This window comes from Neomonachus schauinslandi, chromosome 16 (genome assembly GCF_002201575.2).
Source record: "Neomonachus schauinslandi chromosome 16, ASM220157v2, whole genome shotgun sequence".
In the NCBI taxonomy this organism is placed as follows: domain Eukaryota; kingdom Metazoa; phylum Chordata; class Mammalia; order Carnivora; family Phocidae; genus Neomonachus; species Neomonachus schauinslandi.
Window position 1 is genome coordinate 47,344,100 of NC_058418.1, and position 20,997 is coordinate 47,365,096.

Below are 20,997 nucleotides of genomic sequence, written 5' to 3' on the forward strand. Positions count from 1 at the left end.
GTTGCAAAATTTTTTTTAAGACTGATTGATTGATTGATTGATTTTTAAGTTATCTCTACACCCAACGTGGGGCTCATGAATCTCAGGATCATGGGACTGAGGCCCACACTGGGCTCGCTACTCAGCCATGAGTTTGCTTGTCCCTCTCCTTCGCCCTCTGCTCTTCCCCACCCCACCGATCTCTCTAATTAATTAATTAATTTAAAAAATCTTAAAAAGAGAGAGAGAGTTGCATGCTCTCATCCCCAGGTTTTGGCACAAAAAAAAAAAAAGGAGCTGCATGCTCTACCAACTGAGCCATCCAGGCACCCTGCAGGGTTGAAAATTTTACGCAGCATTTTCTATCTACCCTCTACAGAGCACAGGCCACAGCAGTTCATACCAGGCACCAACCACTGTGGTTCACGTAAGAAACAGGTATCATTATGGGGCAAAAATTGAAAAGAGCTTCATAGGACAGGTGCTGCTGATGGATGTAAAGGGCTCTGAACACTGCAGACCCTAAGGTTAGACGTCCTAGTTCATTTAGAAGAAGAGAAGAAATGAAGCCCACAGGCCATTTGCTCAGTCGGCTACCCACACTCTCATACCGGGACATGAGAAAAGGCAGTCAGAGGCTTTTCACGCTTAAAAGTACCCAACACGGGAATTGGCTCTTGAAGATCTCAAAGCCTCCGTGTGTCCTACACAAGCCACTCGGCCAACCAGCAAGTATTAGTAAATGTCTCTCACGTATCCTCTAACTCCCACAAGTACTAAACTTTGTATTTTTTTTTAAGTTTCTAGCGTACCCAGTTACACTCCTCCACAACAGCACTGAATACATACCCTCTGCATCTGGGAATCCACTCGCCACATTCTCAAGGTCTGATCCCGTGACCACGTAACCAGTTGGTAGTCCTTGGACCCTAGAAATCACCAAATAATAATCCTGGAATTTTTTTTTTTTAAGATTTTATTTATTTGACAGAGAGAGACACAGCGAGAGAGGGAACACAAGCAGGGGGTGTGGGAGAGGGAGAAGCAGGCTCCCCACTGAGCAGGGAGCCTGACGCAGGGCTCGATCCCAGGACTCTGGGATCATGACCTGAGCCGAAGGCAGACGCTTAACGACTGAGCCACCCAGGCGCCCCTGGAGTTTTTTTTTTAATTCAACAACAGTTTTGCTACAGGTTGCAATGGGGTGAGATTCCTTCATCCATCCATTCAACAAATACTTGTTGACCATCTCCTAGACGTCAGGCACTGCTCTAGGTACTAGAACAAGCATGAATACTACAGTCTCTGTCTTTATAGATCTCACAATCCAGTGGTGGCAACAGACAAATAGATAAATACATAATAAAATGTCTGGTAGTGACAGTGTTATTAAACAAACAAAAAAACAACAACAACAACAACAACAACACCCAGGATTAGAGAACTGATGGTGGAGCTATCTTTAGACAGGCCTCCCTGAGGAAGTCAGATCTGAGCAGAAACTTAAATGAAATGAAATAATATCTGGCAGCTCAGCAGGTGAAGAGGGATGCTGGGATTTAACGTCACATTGAACTTTCGCCTGCACAAATGTTCCTCCTTTTATATGCTCCAGAGGAGCTGAGCATGAATATGATTTTTGTGAAACGAACTGCTTTAAATGCATAACGGCACCTTGCCGTTTAAAAGAATTTTTTGGTAAAGAGATGCATCTCTTTATAAAATGGATAATCAATCGGGGCGCCTGGGTGGCTCAGTCGTTAAGCGTCTGCCTTCGGCTCAGGTCATGATCCCAGGGTCCTGGGATCGATCCCCGCATCGGGCTCCCTGCTCGGCAGGGGGCCTGCTTCTCCCTCTCCCACTCCCCCTGCTTGTGTTCCTGCTCTTGCTATCTCTCTTTCTGTCGAATAAATAAATAAAAGCTTTAAAAAAAAAGGATAATCAATCTTGATTGAGTGTTCTTAATTGACTGAGTTATATTTCCATATATCAGGTCTGGCCAGAGGGAAACTATTCTAAAATCATTGAGGGAGCTTTATGAAAGGATCAGGGCATTTCTGAGTAATTAGGTCATATCAAGAATCTCCTTTATGGCCATCCTTAGAGAGCAAAGAATTTAAAAGAGTTTAGAATTGAATTTCATCCAATTCCTTCATTTTACAGATGGGAAAATGGAGGCAGCAGAGCACATGATGTGTCCAAGCTAAAAGGGTGGGTGAGGGGCAGAAGTTCCTTCTCTGTGTCCCTGCCCCCAGTTGGGCCTTCGCTCCTCAGGGTGTTGCTGTATCCTTGCGCATGCCCGGCAGGACACAAGTCTTCTGAACGGCTGCCTGCCAGCAGTCCCCTGGACCCTGTACAGACTCATGTTCACATCAGCAATCGTCTGCATTCACATCTGGCTTCTTTTCACGTCCCTGACTGTGGAGAAAAGTTACCCCTAATTCCATTCGAATCCCAACCCCTCCACCAGTGCCTTCACCCCCATTCCAAGGGCCCTTGCTTTCCCACATACTGCCTCTCTTGCACCCTCTCCTTGCCCTCAGACAGAGAGGGCAGCAGCTCTAAGACCTACTTAGTCTGCTCCTTGCCTGTGAAGGCGACTTCATCCACAAAACCAGTTCCTGCTGCCTCTGTTCATGTTGCCTTACGATCCGGCTTCTATCCGCAATCTGCTTCTGGAACTCGTCTCTTAATGATCACATAGCTTCCTATTTGTACCACTAAGTGCTTTCCTCTTACTCTGCACCTTGATCCTTCAGCAACATCTGAAACCAGTGACTGGAGCTTCCTTCATGAAGAATCCCCTTCCCTTGGCCACGACATCCCAGTTCTCTTGCTAGCACTCTAAGAGCTCCGGCACCGCAGTGAGAACCCAAGTCAAAGCTTGAGGTGATCCAGTAAAAACTGACTAAGAAGCCATGGAAGTAAAATAAAATGGAGCAGCAGTGGTTGAAAAAGAAGTAAAATACAAGAATACGTGCAGGAGGATTACATTTACAAAAGGTCCAACAAGCGAGCTGAAACTATTTCGAGGGATGCATAAACGGTGGCAAAACTATAAAAATAACAACAGAAATCACTCTCATAATTATTAGGACAGCGTTTCCTTCTAGGGAAGGAAAAGGACTGTGATCTGGGGCTCAAGCAATGTTCCCTTTCTAGCCCGTGGTGGTAGTTACATAGATTTTCACTTCAAAATTTGTCAGATTGTACAGGTTTTATGCAATTTTCTAGACAGACGATACACTTTACAATAAAAAGAATTTGAAGAAATACCTGTAACTTGCACTCAAAATCTCACTACTGACTAGATGGCCCCCATGTACACCATTCAGCCTGTCAGCTCACGGATGACACAGATAACTGAAAACGGGTTGCCAAAAACTTTGTTTCAAGCCAGAACTACAGGCCAACCTCTCCCTGCTAGACTATGAGGAAACAACTTCATCTGTTTACTATGGCAAAATGCAAGAAAGGAAGTTGAAAGTCAAAGTCATGCATGCAAGTTGATGGGATAAGGACCAAGCAGCCTCACGTTCCTAGAAGCAGGGATATTCGGGAAATAAAGATGAGAAAATTAAGAGGATGATCAAGAGTCCCTTCAAAAACTATCCTGGAAGAAAGGCTTGCGAAGGTCACAAATAAGCCGGAATAAGATGAGTGCTATAATCCCAGGTCTACCCGAGACCTTTCCTGGGACCCTGGACAGGTCACACCACTCCACTGCCTGGCTTTCCTTCCATAATATGGAAAGACCAAGAAATATACTTCTGTTCTGTAAAACCTTTAGAGATCGTGACAATAAGATCTCAGGAAAAGAGAGGCTGCAACTAAGTTTGCATGGTGAGCTGGTGGAGCAGCCGGGGCCGAGGGCTTCTGACTCCATTACACTTGACCCTGCATTAGTGAGGGCTGGCTAGCTGAAGCTGCAACAACAAACAATCCCCAAATCTCAGAGGATTAAGCAAGGACATCTTGCTCACGGGCACAGCTCCAGCTGGAGTTTTGCCAGTTGCGGTGGCAGAACCAAAGAGAGCGTGTAATTGTACAATGGCCGCTAATGCTTCAACCCAGAAGAGATCGTATCACTCTGTTCATGTCTCATGACCAAAGCAAGACATGCGGTCAAACCCATCTTCAAGGAAGTGGGAGGTAAAAGACCACTGTGCATTGTGAAGGGAACTAGGCATACGTGGTGGGGGGCGGTGCTAATGATGACCTCAGGTCTCCTTCCTCCCCAGAGTGGCAAGGAGCAAACGCCAGGCTTCTGAGGACTGTGACCCCAGAGTTTTTCAGCCCTAGAGATGATCCAACAGCAAGTCTCCATCTCTTACAGATCTCTTCCATGCAGGTGAGAGATGATACTGAACCTAAGAGAAGAGGCGGGAGCTTGGGAGACAAGCCACAGACACACACCCCTTACCCGTCTACAGTGGGTAGGTGGTGGTCTCCCTGACTCTCCCATTCCTCAAGCCCAGAGCTGAGGGGTCTGCGTCCTCTGCACTGGACCACATGGCCAACCTTACTGGAGCTTCTGTGGAACATGGCTCAGAAGGAAATCAGGCTCCCACTCACTCACCCTCCTTCTGTTTCCTCCACTGGAACTCCAGCACCACATCATCGTGGCCCACAAACGTGTGGACTGGGGTGTTCAAGTCAAAGACGTTCCACAAGAGGAGACTATTTTCCCTCCGCAGCTGGGGGACCATCACAGTCACCAGTCCATTGCTGAAAGGCTACGGCAGGAAAGGGAAAAGCAGGTGGTTATTCCAGGGAGAGTCAGCTGAATCTTGAATTACCAAAGTTGGAATGCTTTCCTAACTAACATAAATGAGATGATGGAAGGCCCCAACCCATCTGGGGAAATGTTTTCCAAATACCATAAGTTAACCATCACATCTACTTTTCTTTTGCATTTATTCCCTTTTTCTGTGCATGGAAGGGACCAAAGCGAGTAAAAAATAAAGCTAAGCCAAATACTTGGAGAACTTTAAATTCTAAAATAAGCAAATGGCTCTGAACAGAACACACTGTTTCACATCCAGAACGAGTATGCAAGACACACTGGGGAAAACCCCAGAGCAGCGAGCAGAGTTCTTGCCATGTGGAAATGCACCAGAAGCACAGCATCTACACGAAGCATCGCCTTCCCACGGCCCCCAAAACTACAGCTATTCAGAGGGAAACCCTCCAGTTTCAGGACTGACACGTTTTACTTATCGACACCTAATCTGCTAGGTAGCTAAGGGGGCCCATTTGGTAGATAATCAGACTCTGTTCTGGAAGGAATAAACCACAGTCACCTAAGAGCACATTTATCTTCACTTTCCCTCCTGGCAGCACTCCTGGACTTCGCTGTTTATTTTTTAAAGTAAACATATTAATCCAGAGAAGTATTCTAATTCATAAGAACAATGTCTGATTTCTTGACAAGCGCTCCCAGATGCAAAAGCCATTTAATACCTAAATTATCTTCTATGTTCCACAGCGCCTATACTTAGAGCCATAATGCATAAAGGCAGCTTTATTCATCCCTGTACTCCCTTTCAAGCTGACACTGAAGAAAATATATTATCTCTGATCAGAAGCTATCAATGTGACAATGGGAAAATTGCTGAAAGACTAATAGCCTACCCCTCTATCTGTAGCATTTTATGGTTTCTAAAGCACTTTCACATACCATTTTTCAAAAGGAAAGACATATTGTGCGTGTGCTAAATGCCACCAAACAGCATACTTTAAAACGGTAAATTTTATCACAATAATAAAAAGGAAGGCCTGGTAAAAATTATATTCACATGCTACAGAGGAGGAAAGTATTGTTCAAGAGCATCCAGCAGCTTGCCCGAGGCCACACAAATATTAAATGGCTCACTGCAAATATGGAAACAATCAAGTGCCCATCAATGGATGAACAGATAAAGATGTATCTTACACCACACACACACACACCACACACACACACACACACACACAATGGAATATTATTCAGCCACAAGAAAGAAGGAAATCCCGTCATGTGCCACAACATGGGTGGGGTTGAAGGCATTATGCTAAGTGAAATAAGTGTACATCTTGAACTTATACAATGTTACACGTCAATTACTTCTCAGTAAATCTTGGGAAAAAATTCAAAGGCACGGACGGACCCAAAACCCAGGTCTTCTGAATCTAAAGCCAGATTTCTTTCCACCACGATCTACTGACCGCAAGCTCCACAACCCTCTGGCGCCACCTCTCCCCCTTCCCCTGCCATTAGTGACCACCTGCATGCGCCCCGGCCTCCCAGTCTATGGTCAGCAACTCTCCCACAGATTCTTCCCCAACATTCCAAGAGCAAGTTTTTAAATACATACCAGCTTTTATGCCGTCATGACCGCCTTTGCCCCACCCCTCAGCCAAGACAGAAAGAGAAAACTGCCTCACAAAGAAAATAAGAGAAGAGGGCCCTTGGCCCCCATGTCTGGAACACTAAGGTGAAGCTCCCCAGCAGGAGGTGGGGTGTCCCACTCACAGTGTATCTGGCCTTCCAGACAGGCACCTGGCAAGGGAGAATACTGAGGTATTTCCGAGGCTGGCGGTAATCCCAGAACTGGAAGAAAGAAAACAGGATAATATGTGAAATAAATGCCATTAAAAAACTCCGCAATTGAAATAAGCGCAGCCTGCGGTCCCTTCACTCTCTGTCCTCAGTGTGTTCCCGGCAGCCCTCCTAGCCAGGGGAGAGGGGCAGACACACAAAACCTTTCCCATATATCAACATTATAGGAGAATTTCCCAACCTCACCAGGACCAGCCCTCAGGGCAGATCAGGGTCAGCCCATTAAACGGGCCTGCAGGTGAAAGGTCAGAGTGACAAGCTTTCACCCTGTGTCACTTACATCATGCAGGGCAAAGTAACGACTAAAGACAGCCGATGTGCTGACTACTTACGGCATTCCAGACAGAGTTGAGAGCTTTAGGTTTTTTTATCCCATTTAATCTTTGCGACAACCAAATAATGGGTGTCATTCAGTTCTTTCTCAAAAGTAGAAGCTAAATTACTAAACAATCTAACTTGCCCAAGGTCACACAGGAAAGAGGTGGCTGTTTGGCCACCAATGCACTCACGTACACACTCACCCGCTCCGCCACTGACCGTGCGGAACGTGAGGCTCCAGAATGCAGAGTGAGCCCAACACACTCTGCCTTAGAGATGCCTGTGCTTTCAAGGAAGAGACACGACTATACTTAGAGCCTGAGCATTTGTCATGAAGCAGAAAATGGTAGAACACCAAAGGCAGGAGGCCCAAGACTGAAACTCTGAACTATTCCAGTATTAAGAAATTATTTTCAAAAATAGATGACAGTTTGGCAGTTTCTTAAGAAGTTAAACATGCATATACCATTGACCCAGTGATCCCAACTCCTATTTGTCCTGGAAAACTGGAAAGTTCCGTTCACAGGAAAATCTATACGTGAATGTTTATAGCAGCTCTATTCACAATCATCAAAAAGTGCTGACAGCCCAATCAATGTTCTTCAACAGGTCAACAGATAATAAACTGTAGCATATTCATACAGTGGATTACTATTCGCCAACTAAAAGTATATCATCTATCAATTCTTAAAACACCTTGGGTGAATCTTGAAGGTGCTATCCTGAGTGAAAGAAGCCCAACTCAGAAAGTTACATCCTGAATCATTCCATTTAAATGACCTTCTCGGGCGCCTGGGTGGCTCAGACGGTTAAGCGTCTGCCTTCAGCTCAGGTCACGATCCCAGAGTCCTGGGATTGAGCCCCACATTGGGCTCCTTGCTTGGCGGGGAGCCTGCTTCTCCCTCTCCCTCTGCCTCTGCCTGCCGTTCCCCCTGCTTGTACTCTCTAATAAAAAAAATTTAAAAATCTCAAAAAAAAAAAAATAAATGACCTCAAACTACAGTGATGGAGAACCTATTAGTGGCTGCTAAAAGTTGGGGGCTGGAGGAGGGTGTGACTATAAAGGGATCACATGAGGTAATTCTTGTTTCTTCTGACAACTCTCTTTTTGCCAAATTCAGACTCTATATTCAAAATAATAAAATTGTTAAGATGTGTTTTCTTTTTTTTTTTTAAGATTTTATTTATTTGACAGAGAGAGAGACAGCAAGAGAGGGAACACAAGCAGAAGGAGTGGGAGAGGGAGAAGCAGCCTTCCCGCTGAGCAGGGAGCCCGATGAGGGGCTCGATCCCAGGACCCTGGGATCATGACCTGAGCCGAAGGCAGACGTTTAACCGACTGAGCCACCCAGGCGCCCCTAAGATGTGTTTTCCATCTAAACTTCTTCTGGGTTTCCCTCGATGGCTACAGGGAAAACTATAACTTGCTCCCTCAACTTACAAAAGAAGGGAAACTAGAAACCACGAGGTCGGCTTGGCACTCTCCAGACTCTTAATTAGATCAACACTTTGTGAATGTCTTCCTGTTATCAAGTCTACCAATGTGAAAAACTAGCAAATAAAAAGTTCAACCTCCCTAAGTTAATTACATACAGGTAAACTTTAGTACTATGAATATATTCCAGCAATTGGGTCCTTTTCATGCTTATTTACAGACTGTCACAATAACTGTTAACAAAATCGATCCTTTAAAAAAAAAAAGATTTGTTTCCAGATTTAAATATGCTCGATTGGTGAGCATTATACCATATAATTATAACATATAATTATGGGACAAGTTAGAGGACCCTGGGGATTTGAGCAAGGCCTCACTCACTTCATAACATGGTCTTATGCTCAAGGCAACAACTGCCAGTCTTATGAAATGATTATATGCTGCATGTGAATGACTTCAGTCTGTTTCAACCTGACACACTGGTCACCGTAAGAACCAGAACAGCCATGCCGTCCTCTCGTCCATAGGTAATTTCTGCTTTTCTTTTCCCTGCCAAAAGGCCTTTGCTACAAGCTACAGACCAGAAAGGAAGGCTTCTGAAGAAATACCAGAGGAGCCTCAGGCAAGAAAGAACCAGGTTCTTGAACAGCCTCGTGGGTACAGGACTCGGGAAGGCTGACCTTGACCCACGGGCAGACACAGATGTCGGGATGGACCAAGGAACTGTGTCTGGATTTCCAGGTCTCTTTGTCTAGAAGAAGGCAGTGTTGTAAAATTGACTGCTTAACCCAAGATCAGGGGAAAAAAAAAATCATTAAACTGGTATGAATTCATCTCATTGTGGTTAATGGTCTATTTTTAATAGCCATATAAGAAAAATCCTTTTCTTTCTTCTCGATCTAGCTCTAACCCTCAATTCAACAGTTTCACAGTTTAATAATTTATAAACTCAGGTGAAACATTCATTCAATGGTATCTTGTTCCAGCATACCCCTTCAATTCAGAAAATAAAAATATAACAAAAATGTATTACTACAAATTATAAGCTAACCTATCATCAGGTAAACTTAAGAAAATGATTATGCAGGAAAAAATGACATACTGACCCTGATCTACAAATAACTAAAAATGATGGGTGAATATTATGCAAAGTGCCTCTAAAACTGCTTCACTTTTTACAATTATGCTATTTATATACATTCAATAAAAACTGTCTTCCTTCCACCAGGATACAGTGAAATAAATTAAATAACCATGTCAAAAGTCTCGGGGCGCCTGGGTGGCTCAGTCGTTAAGCGTCTGCCTTCGGCTCAGGTCATGATCCCAGGGTCCTAGGATCAAGCCCTACATCGGGCTCCCTGCTCAGCAGGAAGCCTGCTTCTCCCTCTCCCACTCCTCCTGCTTGTGCTCCCTCTCTCGCTGTTTCTATCAAATAAATCAAAAAAATCTTTAAAAAAAAATTTTTCTTAAAGTCTCATTTAATTCATAAGCTCAGCCTACAAGTAAGGAACAAGGACTGAGTCTCACATGTGGAAACTGGTCTATTGCTTCAATACCCATGGAATCCAGCCTCACAGGTGGTAAAGATGTCACTGAACAGTGACAAACTTGAGGAAAGAGGAGGAGGGGAATTGGATGGTTTCTGGGTTCTGAACTTGGATGACAAGGTGACAAAAACCCAAACCTAAACAGACCAAAAAAACCCACTCTGGCACATAAAAGTAAACGACAACCCTAAGGGATTTACAAAGCTCAAGACAGAAGTTAACTTTTCAGGCCTTAGTGTTATGATTCTAGTTTTGCTCACCATACCAAAAAATGACATTGTCCATGTGCCCATGTAAACAAAGCATTACGTTAATGATGCTGAATCACAAAATTGCTAAGCAAACTTCTGTGGTCAAATCTCTGTCCTTTCAGACAGGGACCCGACCACAAGGAGGGCCTGTGGAATGAGGCTGGCCCTGTGCCCTGCATCCTTCTAAAGGCACCACATCCCAGAATCAGGACAGGAAAAACAAACAACAAGAAATGCTGTGCTCTGAGATAAACCAAAAATAATAGGGTCACGGAAACAACAGAAACCCTGGAGCATTTCCTGTAAGTTAGAGAGAATCTCTAGTAAAACAACTCTATCCCTGACTTTAGCAATGCTGACTGACGATGTCCTAACTTTTGCAGATATGATAATGATGTGAGAAAATTGCTAGTTTTCCACCCCAGGGAGACTAATCATAAACTTGGTAACCTTAACAATTTTGTGGGCTTTTTTCCTTTACTGATATATCTGGTTTGGTTTGGCGTTTTTTTTTTTTTTTTCCTGAAATCTCACTTCCTGGCAACTTCTTGGCAAATAAACTTCTCCTTTCTAAATGGTTTAGTTTCTGACTTCCCTTCACGAAGGGAAAGAAGAAAACACGCTGAGCAAATCCCAGGAGCCCCATCAGAGATATGCTACTCCATTGTTCCTACTGGCCCATGCAACCCCACTTACTTGCCCAGCACCCCTACCGCACACACACACTGTGCTTAGTGCAGCTTTCCTTCCCAGCAAAGTGCTGCTACAAAATCTGATGCCTCCCACACGCAGCTCCCCCAACTGTCCCCGGGGGTCACTCACCTTGACAGAGTTGTCCTGACTGGAGGTAGCAAGAACGTGCTCAATGTCTGGGTGCCAGTCCAGGCCGTGGATTTTGGAGAGGTGGGCTGCGAGATACTCCACTGCCGTGCTGGGTTTCTACAACAGGATGGGCACTGAGTGTTGTTAAGTTAGAAAGAACTCCCTGAGTGTCTACCACGGAACAGTCTGCTGGGGACTGGATGGGGACACAAACACACTACCAGATCCTGTCTCTATCCTTAAGAAACTCCACTTTGTTTTGTTTAAAAAAACAAAACAGAGAAAGACTTCGCCAACCCTCCTTCACACATGCTCTGTATTCGGGCCTGTGAACCTGATTTCGTCCCGCTCCAGCCCCAGGCATGGCTTTAATGAAGGATACAGGGTAGTGGGTGCTCCTTCCCTGAGCAGTGCAGTCTGCAATCCCTGCTCCCCTTCCTCCCTATCACCCAAGAAGAGGGGCTGTGACGTTCAAACAGACCTCACCTCGAGACTGGATGTAAAACCACCAATCTTAAAGTAATCGAGCACTAAGACCCCCAAAGAGGATGAACACACATCACAGATCACAGAAGATAACTAGACATGACTAATAAGCTTATATAAAACAAGCAAACTCGGGAGGAAACCGCAGAAATATACATTAAAGTCAGATTTTACTAAGCTATCAAATTAGAAGATACTTGTAAATAATACTCAATGCTGGCAAGGCTACATTTGTCACTGCTGGTGTTTATACAAAATAGTACAACCTTTTGGCAAAAAACTTAGACAATTTTTATCAAGCAACTTAAAATTTTCCCTTCTTAAGAGAATACTAAAATTTCACAAAAAGCTTTAGATAACAAAAGAGGTTCATCTTGATGTTATTTGGAACACCAGAAAACTAGAAACAACAGTAAATGGGGAATAATTAAATTTTAGAGTCAATTATAGTACAGCTATCTGACATAATATGATATAGCCACTAAATGTTGGACTTAGGGATTATAGCACAGGGAAAATGCTATTAAATGGAAAAAGTATGCAAGACCATGTATGTGATAGGATAAACCATGTTTTTTAAAAACCACAAGAAAAGAAAACACCAAAATGTTAGCATTTGTCTCTGGGTAATGGGCCTATAAATGTTTTTTATTTTCCCTTCTACATTTTCTACAAAGAGCATCTATTACTTCTATAATCAGCGTTGGTCTATGAGGTTAAGACCAGTCTTCAGAACCAGCCTCTCTGAGTTCAAATCCCAACAACAAACAAAGCCTCAGTTTACTCATCTGTAGAATGGGGATAAAGATAGCACTTACTTTAAAGACTAGTTATAAAGAGAGTTCTTAGAACAATGTCTGTGCATAATAAACGTGTAGTAAATGTTACTACGATTTGTCACTGGGGTGTTTGAATGAAATCCAACCTCGCCACCAATACTGTACTTTTTTAAGCCTCTGATGCTTGGTGTCATCAGTGCTACTTGACACTAGAAAGTGCCAGAGAAGTAAAAATATTACCTACAAGTTTTATAATCCATCTGAGCAAAAGCTGTAAGTATTAAGAGCAAAAAAAAAAAAAAGTTAAAACCCTTTAAACAAAACAGATAGAATTGCTGAGGGAAGTCAGGATTCTCAGTGGACCAACTGGAAGACTAGGGAGGAATAGTTTGACGTCTGTTTCTGCAAGATAAGGAACACTACTGGTTTTCCAATACTAGTTTGGAAGACAAGTCCTGATAGGATTTATGGCTAGATACCAAATGGTTTATTTTTGCCTATGGCCTGAAAACAGTCTAAAGCAAGTCTGTATGCACGACAAACTAACCAAGTATTTTATTTAAACCATTTACTATATTTAAATGCTATGCTAGTGAGGAAAGGAACAAAACCAATTGCCACTTTAAGAAATCAAGAGAGGGGAGAATGGCTATTACGAGACAGGACTAAGCGACAGAGACAAATACTAACACATAGAAGACGTACCTGTCTAACCCCTACTTACAAAATCACCTTCTCACCCAAGAGCCACGTAAGGCAGAGGGCTTCAGCCAGCATATGCTTCCCTAGCAGAATGTGGCACCCAATCCAGCAGACTCCCCATCCCTGCTTCATTTCCTTCCCTGCCACAGGGAAGGGACGGGGCTGCCAGAAGCCGTGCTAAGAGGTGACAGCACCCGGGCTGATAGTTTCAGGAAGACTGAAAGTGCGTACGTCCCACAGAAGCTGAGGAGCTCTAGCCTCCAGTTTCAGAAAGCAGGAAGCAGTAGACACCCCAGATCTTACAAAGTCGACTGCCAGTCGGGTATGGGGCATGGGGGTATGGGGGAGCCTTTGCCCGCATCACTGTTCTCACTGATGCCAACCAACCAAACTCTCAAAAGACTCTCCGTGGCGGTGGCAGCCCAGGACCCTGCACCTCTTCTGTGCCCATCAGTTACACGGGCTGTGAAGGAAGAATATATGCTCTGCAGGCTCTTGTGAGGCTGACGGGACAGCTGGATGTCTAAGGGAGGATTTGAGGACCCTAAGTACCTTGCCTCGGTGATTTATACCAGAAATACCCAGGACAGAATATGTCCTAGAACAACGAGTTTGCGCTCTGCAATCTGGGGCAGGGATAAGAAGCCTGCTGACCATTCTAGAATAGTGTCTGGTCCCCGGGCTTGACCTCCTCAATGACATACTCACTATCATTATCTTCGTTTTGAAGATAAGGTAACTGAGGCTCGGAGAAGTGTAGTGGCTCAGCTGATATCATAATTAGGAGATAGCGAAGTGGGGCTCTAACTTAGGTCAGGCCCAGTTCATTTTCTTAACCACTGATCATAATATTCTCTATCTTCCTTCAACATCAATTTGATCAGGAAGCAAATGTCTTCCGGTACTGTGATCTTAAGATGGCAATTTGCCGCAGTGCACAGGGCACCCTGGCCTCTCAAGATGAGTCCTGCTACTCACAGCATCCTCCTCACACTCCCTGGGAGCAACTAAAGACCCACTGGGGTGGGAGGGAAGAGATTACTCACCCGTTTGTCCCATATCCGCACATCCCCATCATGACTGGTGGCAAGGCAATTAGCATTCTTTTTATTCCATTTGACCTGTGAGGCACCGGCTGCAAAGAAAAATCAGGGGAAGAAAGTGACTGCCCTCAACCCCCCTGGCACCAGAGTAGAGAACATCCAGGGCGGCTGGCTAATGAGTTCCAGCTGAAGGCAAACAGAACCCTTCAGGTTTCTACGACTACACCAGCTCCACCGTTAAAGAGAAAATGAGGCCAAAAAATAAATGAATTAACACATCGGAACAGGATCAGAGTCAGCTAATTGAGGAAACAGTCTCACTTAGGAAAAAACTCTACAGGTTACCTCCACACAGAATCAGCAGGGAAACATGGTTTCTCACGAGCAGCAGCTCAACATGGCTCTGTAGTTGGTAACTGACTACCCATCACACAGCCTGGCTCTTCATCATCCTCAGCGATCAGCCTGGCGCTCCCACTCAGAAGAGCCTCAGCTCAATGCCTGCTCCTTCCCACTGACTCACTCACTTTCTTACCTATTTAGGAGGGCAACCTTGGAGAAAGAAAGGTTCCTGAACCTCAGCTGAAGAATAAGCCCCCGTGTTGCCCAATTCTGCCCTCAGAAGGATCTGTGCACCATTTCCCTCCTGCACTCTCTCCTCCCAACAGTGGCTGCACGTGGCCATCGGCCCTGTATTAAGTCAGGAAACAGGAACGTGCCCCGCACTGTGAACTGAGTCCTTTCCCCACTCTGCCAACACAAAGAGGTAACAACAGTAACGAGGGAGCTATGTGAGAGGAGACATAGCACAAGATGCCAGAGGGGCTGAGACCTGTGGAAATCTAGGACATATCAGCACTTCTAGCTCTTAAAAATAACCAAGTTAATTAAGTTAAACCAGAACAACACAATGGCTCTCCTTCCCATCTCTTCTTGTCCTTGCTCAGGCCACACATATTTCTCCCTTTGGGTGGGTGTTTATTACTGGGGACATCGTCGTGGACCCAGGGCTATGGAAGGCAACCTGATCCAAGAAGTGTAGAGTGGGACTGACCAAGGACTCAGAATCTAACAGGAAATGGAGTTAAGACCCAGAAGTTACCATTGCTTGGTTTTGGTGAGGGTATTTGTTTGTTTGTTGTGTTTTTTTGCTTGAGACACAGGGCATCTTAAGTCACCTAGGAATGAACGGTGGAGACCCCTAAAGGAGGAAGCTAGTATAGGAGACCCAGTTTGTTTGCAAGAAAGGGTATCAGCTAGAGGAGAAAGTGAGTAGGAAGAGCCTGCCCCAGTTCCTCAAGACAGATTACTCAAAGACTTCCAAAAGAAACATACTTTCCCCAGTGTGGGGTCCATCAGACCATGAAGCCTTCCAAAGGGAAGGAAACCCCCTAATTCAATCTACTAGGATCGTGACAACAGAGTCAAACAGAGTTCCCAGACCTTTGGTGTTCTCAGAGAATACTCTGAAGTACACACAGGCTCTTACTTCTTCCTACCCCAAAGGCAGAAACAACGCCATAAACAACTGGCCAAGGTTGCACCTTCAGGGAATGGTAGATCAAGCAGCTTACCAAATCCACAGCTTCTCACTTGCCTCTTTTCTCCCAGGGCAGCTGTGCTACCACTGAGAAATCTCACTGAGGTGCAAAAAAGAAGTCTCCCACCTCTCTTCTTTAGAGGACTTACAACAGAAGAGAAAGTAATCAGAGCAAGTGGGCTGAAAAAAAGAACTGTCTTTCTTTTTATAGCTCCTCTACGACCAGCCTAACTTAGAAACCTCTAAGTAGAAGCAACAGAACCCCAGGGAGGTAACTGAGGCATTTACAGACCATTTGTATTTCATTCAGTTGGATGTCCTCTGCAACCATGTCTGTGGGCCATCATGTGTCTCAGGTCATAAGTGCCTAAAAGCCAAGGTGGCGGGAGTAAGGCAGGAGGTGAGGGGCAGAGCAACAGATTTATTTAAGCACTTAGCCCTCCAGAGGCACAGATGCTTGATCCCCACCGCCATTTAACAAACATTTACAGAGCATCTCCCCGGGTCAGACAGGTGGTCTGACCTTGGTCTACAGCACTGAACAAAACAGACATGGTCCCTAACTGCCCAGAACAGATAATCCACCTGCTTAATACAGTCATGATGCTCAATGTCTTTAAATGATGAGGCATGGAGATGTGAGAGAAAAAAGAAGAATCATGTAATCATTTTGGAGCAAACACCAAATGTGAATTCAAATGTACCGAAAACATACAAAGGAGCAGGATTTAAGAGACAGACAATGTACATTTTTAACAAGGATGCCAAAATACAATACAGATGGGCACCTGTGTGGCTCAGTCGGTTAAGCCACCAACTCTTGGTTTCGGCTCAGGTCATGATCTCGGGATCGTGAGATCGAACCCAGAGTTGGGTGTGCTCAGTGCAGTCTGCTTGGATTCTCTCCCTCTTCCCCTGCTTCCCCCCACTCTTTCTCTCTCTCTCTCTTTCCAAAAATAAATAAATAAATCTTCAAAACACAATACTGATGACTGGGCTTCATCACTGTAAGATATACCAGTTCTATGTCCAAATTTTACTCTCCATAAATATCCCATAACAGCCCCAAAGCAGAATTCTAAAAACAGTCAATTCCAACTGAGCAATGAAAACAGGGGGACCAGGAAGTAATTTCAAAGTTTCAGTACATCCACATTAAATGACAACATGGGGACACAATCGGCATAATCTAGATTATGGAGAAACCACAAGACAAACAACCTGGTTTCTTCAATAAATAAACCTCAGGAAAAGAAAAATAAACCAAAAAAGGAGAGGGAGAAGAAACCTACCAATTGTAAAAGATGAGAAATATATCAACCACTTATAAGTATGTTTTTTATTTGGATTTTGACTTAAATAATTTGTAAAACAACAACAACTGAGATTAGGGAAATTTGAATATCGCTTAAATATTTGATATTAAAGAGCCACTGTTAACATTTTTAGGTCCGTTTATGGTATCGTGATCATATTTTCTTACAGGATTCTTCTCTTGTGTAAGTATCACTTACTGAAATATTTGTTGAGGAAATGATATGACACCCAGGACATGCTTCAAAATAATTCCTTTTTGTTTTTTTAAGTAGGCTTCATGCCCAACGTGAGGCTTGAACTCACGACCCTGAGATCAAGACCTGAGCTGATATCAAAAGTCAGACGCTTAACCGACTGAGCCACCCAGGCACCCCTTCAAAATCATTCCAAAAGAGATGGGAGTTGGGGGTGGGAAAGTGGGAAGAGGTAAAGATGAAATAAATAAAACTGGCTGGACGGTGACAGTTCCTGAAGCTCGATCGTGAACATAAAGCAATTTCATCTTCTTCTACTTTCATACACGTTTGAAATTTTCCACAATAAAAAGTTTAAAAACAAACCATTTTGGCTCCTGTCCTTGAATCCTAAAATAAGTTCCTGACCATGCTTAGCACTCCTGACTCTAACTTCTGAGACCTAAAATCCCACCCAGCTGAGCCAGGGACTGGGGCAGGGGCAGTCCCCGTGAGAGAAGGGATGGAAGGAAGGAACTGAGCCGAGGCGGGGAACAAATACTCACCTACAGCGGACAGCGCAACTGTGGGCTTCCTTGTGTCTCTGGAATAGAAAAGTCAGAGATCAAATGCCCGATCCGTAGGCCACCATCCACCTGGGACTTTCTACCCTCTGCACACAGTTCTCCACTCCCCTTTCAGTGGGTGCTTAGAGTTCAGAGGGAACGTGAGGGCCTTAAAAACAAGGGTAAAGAAAGGCCTATCTCCCTTCAGGGACAAACCTTCTCAGCTCCTTCAAAGGAGACTGAGGCTGAATTTCAAATCACACAGTTGGAGCCACAGAAAGCAAACTACATGATTCGGCATGGCCTGCATGACCCTGATGCAGGGGTGGAGGAAGCCAAAAGAATCCCTTCCTGGTGCCATTTCTCCTGGTGGCAACGAAGTGACCGTCATGGAGGCTTAACTCTGCAAGGACCTTCCCAGCAGCACTTCAGAGCTGAAGTAAAAAGCTACCCTCACATTCGCAGTCGCTAGGAGGTGGAAGCAGCCCAAGGGTCCATCGACAGATGAATGGATAAACAGAATGTGGTCTATACATACAAGGGAATATTATTCAGCCTGGAGATGGAAGGAAATCCTGTCGCATATGGTACAACATGGATGGACCTTGAGGACATTACGTTAAGTGACATAAGTCGGTCACAAAAAGACAATTATTGCATGATTTCCCTTCCACTTGTATGAAGTATCTCAAGTAGTCAAATCCACAGAAACAGAAAGTGGGAAGGTGCATAATGAGTAGTTTTAGCTTTGTAAGATGAGAAAGTTCTGGGGATCTGTCGGGCAACAAGGTGAATATATTTTACTGAACTGTACACTTAAAGATGGTGAAGATGGGGGCGCTGAGGGGCTCCATCGGTTGAGCGACCGACTCTTGATTTCGGCTCAGGTCACGATCTCAGGGTCATGATACAGAACCCTGCGTTGGGCTCTGAGCTGGGTGTGGAGCCTGCTTGAGATTTTCTCTCTCTCTCCCTTTTCCCTCTCCCCCTGCTCTCTAAATAAGTAAATAAATAAAATCTTTTTAAAAAAATGGTGAAGATGGTAAATTTTATGTTTGGGGTTTTTTTGACCACAATTAAAAACAAAAACAAAACCCTACTGCTGGATAGAATGGAAGACTCTCAGAGAGAGAGACTCCTGGGATCACTACAAGGCCGGAGGGCAACTTCTCCACGAAATGGTAACGTGACAGAACTGGGGATCCACGCAGAGCTAGGAGGACCGGATGGCCAATCTGCGGCTCACGCTTACTATCCAGAAAACCTGAAAAGGAATCATCCGTTCAGTGTCCCTTAATCCTTAAATTATGAAAACAATTATTTCACATCAATGAGGAATACTCTAACCTAGCCTTGTAGCTCCCTGAAGTTTTGTGGGTTTTTTTTTTGTTGTTGTTTGTTTGTTTTAAAGATTTTATTTATTTATTTGTCAGAGAGAGAGAGAGAACACAAGCAGGCGGAGCGGCAGGCAGAGGGGGAAGCGGCAGACTCTTAACCAACTGAGCCACCCAGTCGTCCCCCTGGGGTTTTGCTTATTTAAGGGCAGCCCCGTTCCATTTCCCCTGGATTTTGTGCCCCTTCCCCGCTCGGTGCTGCCATGAGACGAATCACCAACGAAGCATTAACGCGAGCGGGATGCAGGTGAAGTCAGCTGCGCACACCCTGACTCGCGGTCTCCCTTTCCCCGGTCTGCCCACCTCTGAATAAAGCATCCCAGAGCCACTGCCATTTGGGAGCAGAGCAGTCTGCTGAGGGGAGGGGGTCCCATCTGGGGGACTCTACGGACTATACCCCCTGGTTAGTCCCCTCAAATTGTTACGGCAAAGGGAACTTTGCTCTACAAAGGGAGAAGGGAACAGATGTTCATTAAGAACTTACGACAGGCCAGGCCCTGGGCCGGGTGCTCCTTCGCTCGTCACTTCCAGGAGGAGTAACCCTGAGAGGTGGCTCTCAGTGGCGCTTACAGGCGGGGGATGGAAGCCTCACCAAGAGCAAAGCAGATGGGCCTTAGAGCACTCACTGCCTGCTGTAGCAATGTGTGTCTGTACCCATCAACCCCCCCCCACTGTCACCTGTCACTTCAGTTAAACTTCCGCCTGACTTCCAAACGCCAGCACCTCTGTTTCTCTGCCAGAGGGATTCCCCTGCTTGCTGAGGCCTCCTTTGCACACCTCTGTGACGGGCCTAAGGTGCCAGGGAAGGGAGGCCCCAGGGGGCAGGCTTCAACCAATGACTGACAGAGGATGGCACCCCCACTTCCTTAGCCCTCGAGGGTGGGACACCTCTGAGGAGGGAGTTCTGCACTAGCACCTAGCAGTCCCCAGTAGGAATAAGCGCCACTTGTTCACAGTGGTACCTACAGTGGATAACACGCCCACTACCTGTAGCCTTCCCAGTCCTGTCTCTCTTCTCCATCCCCCACCAGCATTTCTGTCACCTCCTAAACAATGTGCTGGCCATGTATCCTCAACTCAGAGTCTGCATCGAGGGGAAACCACACTAAGACCCCTGATCTCTAAAACAAAGGTCCTAGATCATCCCACAACCTGGTGGTTTGGCCTTTTGATTGTTCTTACTTGATATCCCAAATGTAGATGTAGGTGTCCACGGAGCTGGTAACCAGGAGATCTGGCTCAAACACGGCCCAGTCCAAGTCGCTGGGAACAGGAGAAATAAACAGAACAACAACGAAGAGAAAAAATTCAGAGTTCAGAGTCCAGTTCCAAAGCACCAGCAGATTTAGTTTCTTGTGGCTTCAGAGAAGTCACCATTCATGGGACTCCTTAACATGACTTAGGGCGGCAATCTCCAAACTTCTTTGGGAATGAACAAGACTTAACTGAGCTTCAAAGGAAACTTTCAGGTCCTTCCCCCTGTCATCACCAGCTATACTGTCACCTGCTCCCAAAAAAGAAATGGAAGATTTAACTTCAAACACACACACACACACACACACACACACAGAGCAAAAACACGAAGTAATTTTTGACTTATTATTCTCTAAATCAGATTCAACCACAGGTACCTTGAGTAAAACCAACATCTCTTAAAGCAGTGGCAACCTGCCACATTGCCATGTAGCTTTCAAGACAGGCAAGTCCTCCCTACCCAGGTCCTCCCTCCTAGAAAGGCAGTTCCTACGCAATTAACACAGGCAGGGGGTCTAGCCTTTCCCAGCACTTCCTGGGTCAGCGTCCCCACTCCTGCATTCCCTGCTTGCTACTTCCCAGGAGGAGTATTCCCCAGCCAGAAATAGTGACCTAAGGACAGGATGGATCAAGGGACACTCCAGAGGCCAAGGCCACAGGCAGGAGGCGACCGTGCAGCTGGATAACGGACTCTGCTGCAGGAGCTCTGTGTGGTGCCCCACAGCGGCTGGAGAAAGAGCAAAGGGCTGCATCCCACCGTCGGTACTCCTGGGCACTGCCGACTGTGAGC

At 45.2% G+C, this 20,997-nt stretch overlaps 1 protein-coding gene and 1 non-coding gene across 2 annotated transcripts in view; both read right to left on the minus strand.

Moving 5' to 3' along the window:
• Positions 1 to 20,997, minus strand: part of WDR59 (WD repeat domain 59) — an 84,184-nt gene that overhangs the window by 37,466 nt on the left and 25,721 nt on the right. Inside the window, exons 5-11 of the mRNA XM_044911453.1 lie at positions 20,136 to 20,216; positions 17,560 to 17,597; positions 13,967 to 14,055; positions 10,954 to 11,070; positions 6,494 to 6,571; positions 4,559 to 4,715; positions 829 to 908 (exon numbers count right to left, since the gene is read on the minus strand). Coding sequence (XP_044767388.1) covers positions 829 to 908; positions 4,559 to 4,715; positions 6,494 to 6,571; positions 10,954 to 11,070; positions 13,967 to 14,055; positions 17,560 to 17,597; positions 20,136 to 20,216 — 640 coding nt within the window. The remainder of the gene's footprint in view (positions 1 to 828; positions 909 to 4,558; positions 4,716 to 6,493; positions 6,572 to 10,953; positions 11,071 to 13,966; positions 14,056 to 17,559; positions 17,598 to 20,135; positions 20,217 to 20,997) is intronic.
• Positions 17,099 to 17,189, minus strand: TRNAK-UUU. Its single transcript is given in 2 exon segments — positions 17,099 to 17,145; positions 17,153 to 17,189. It is a non-coding gene; the product is annotated as a tRNA-Lys (tRNA).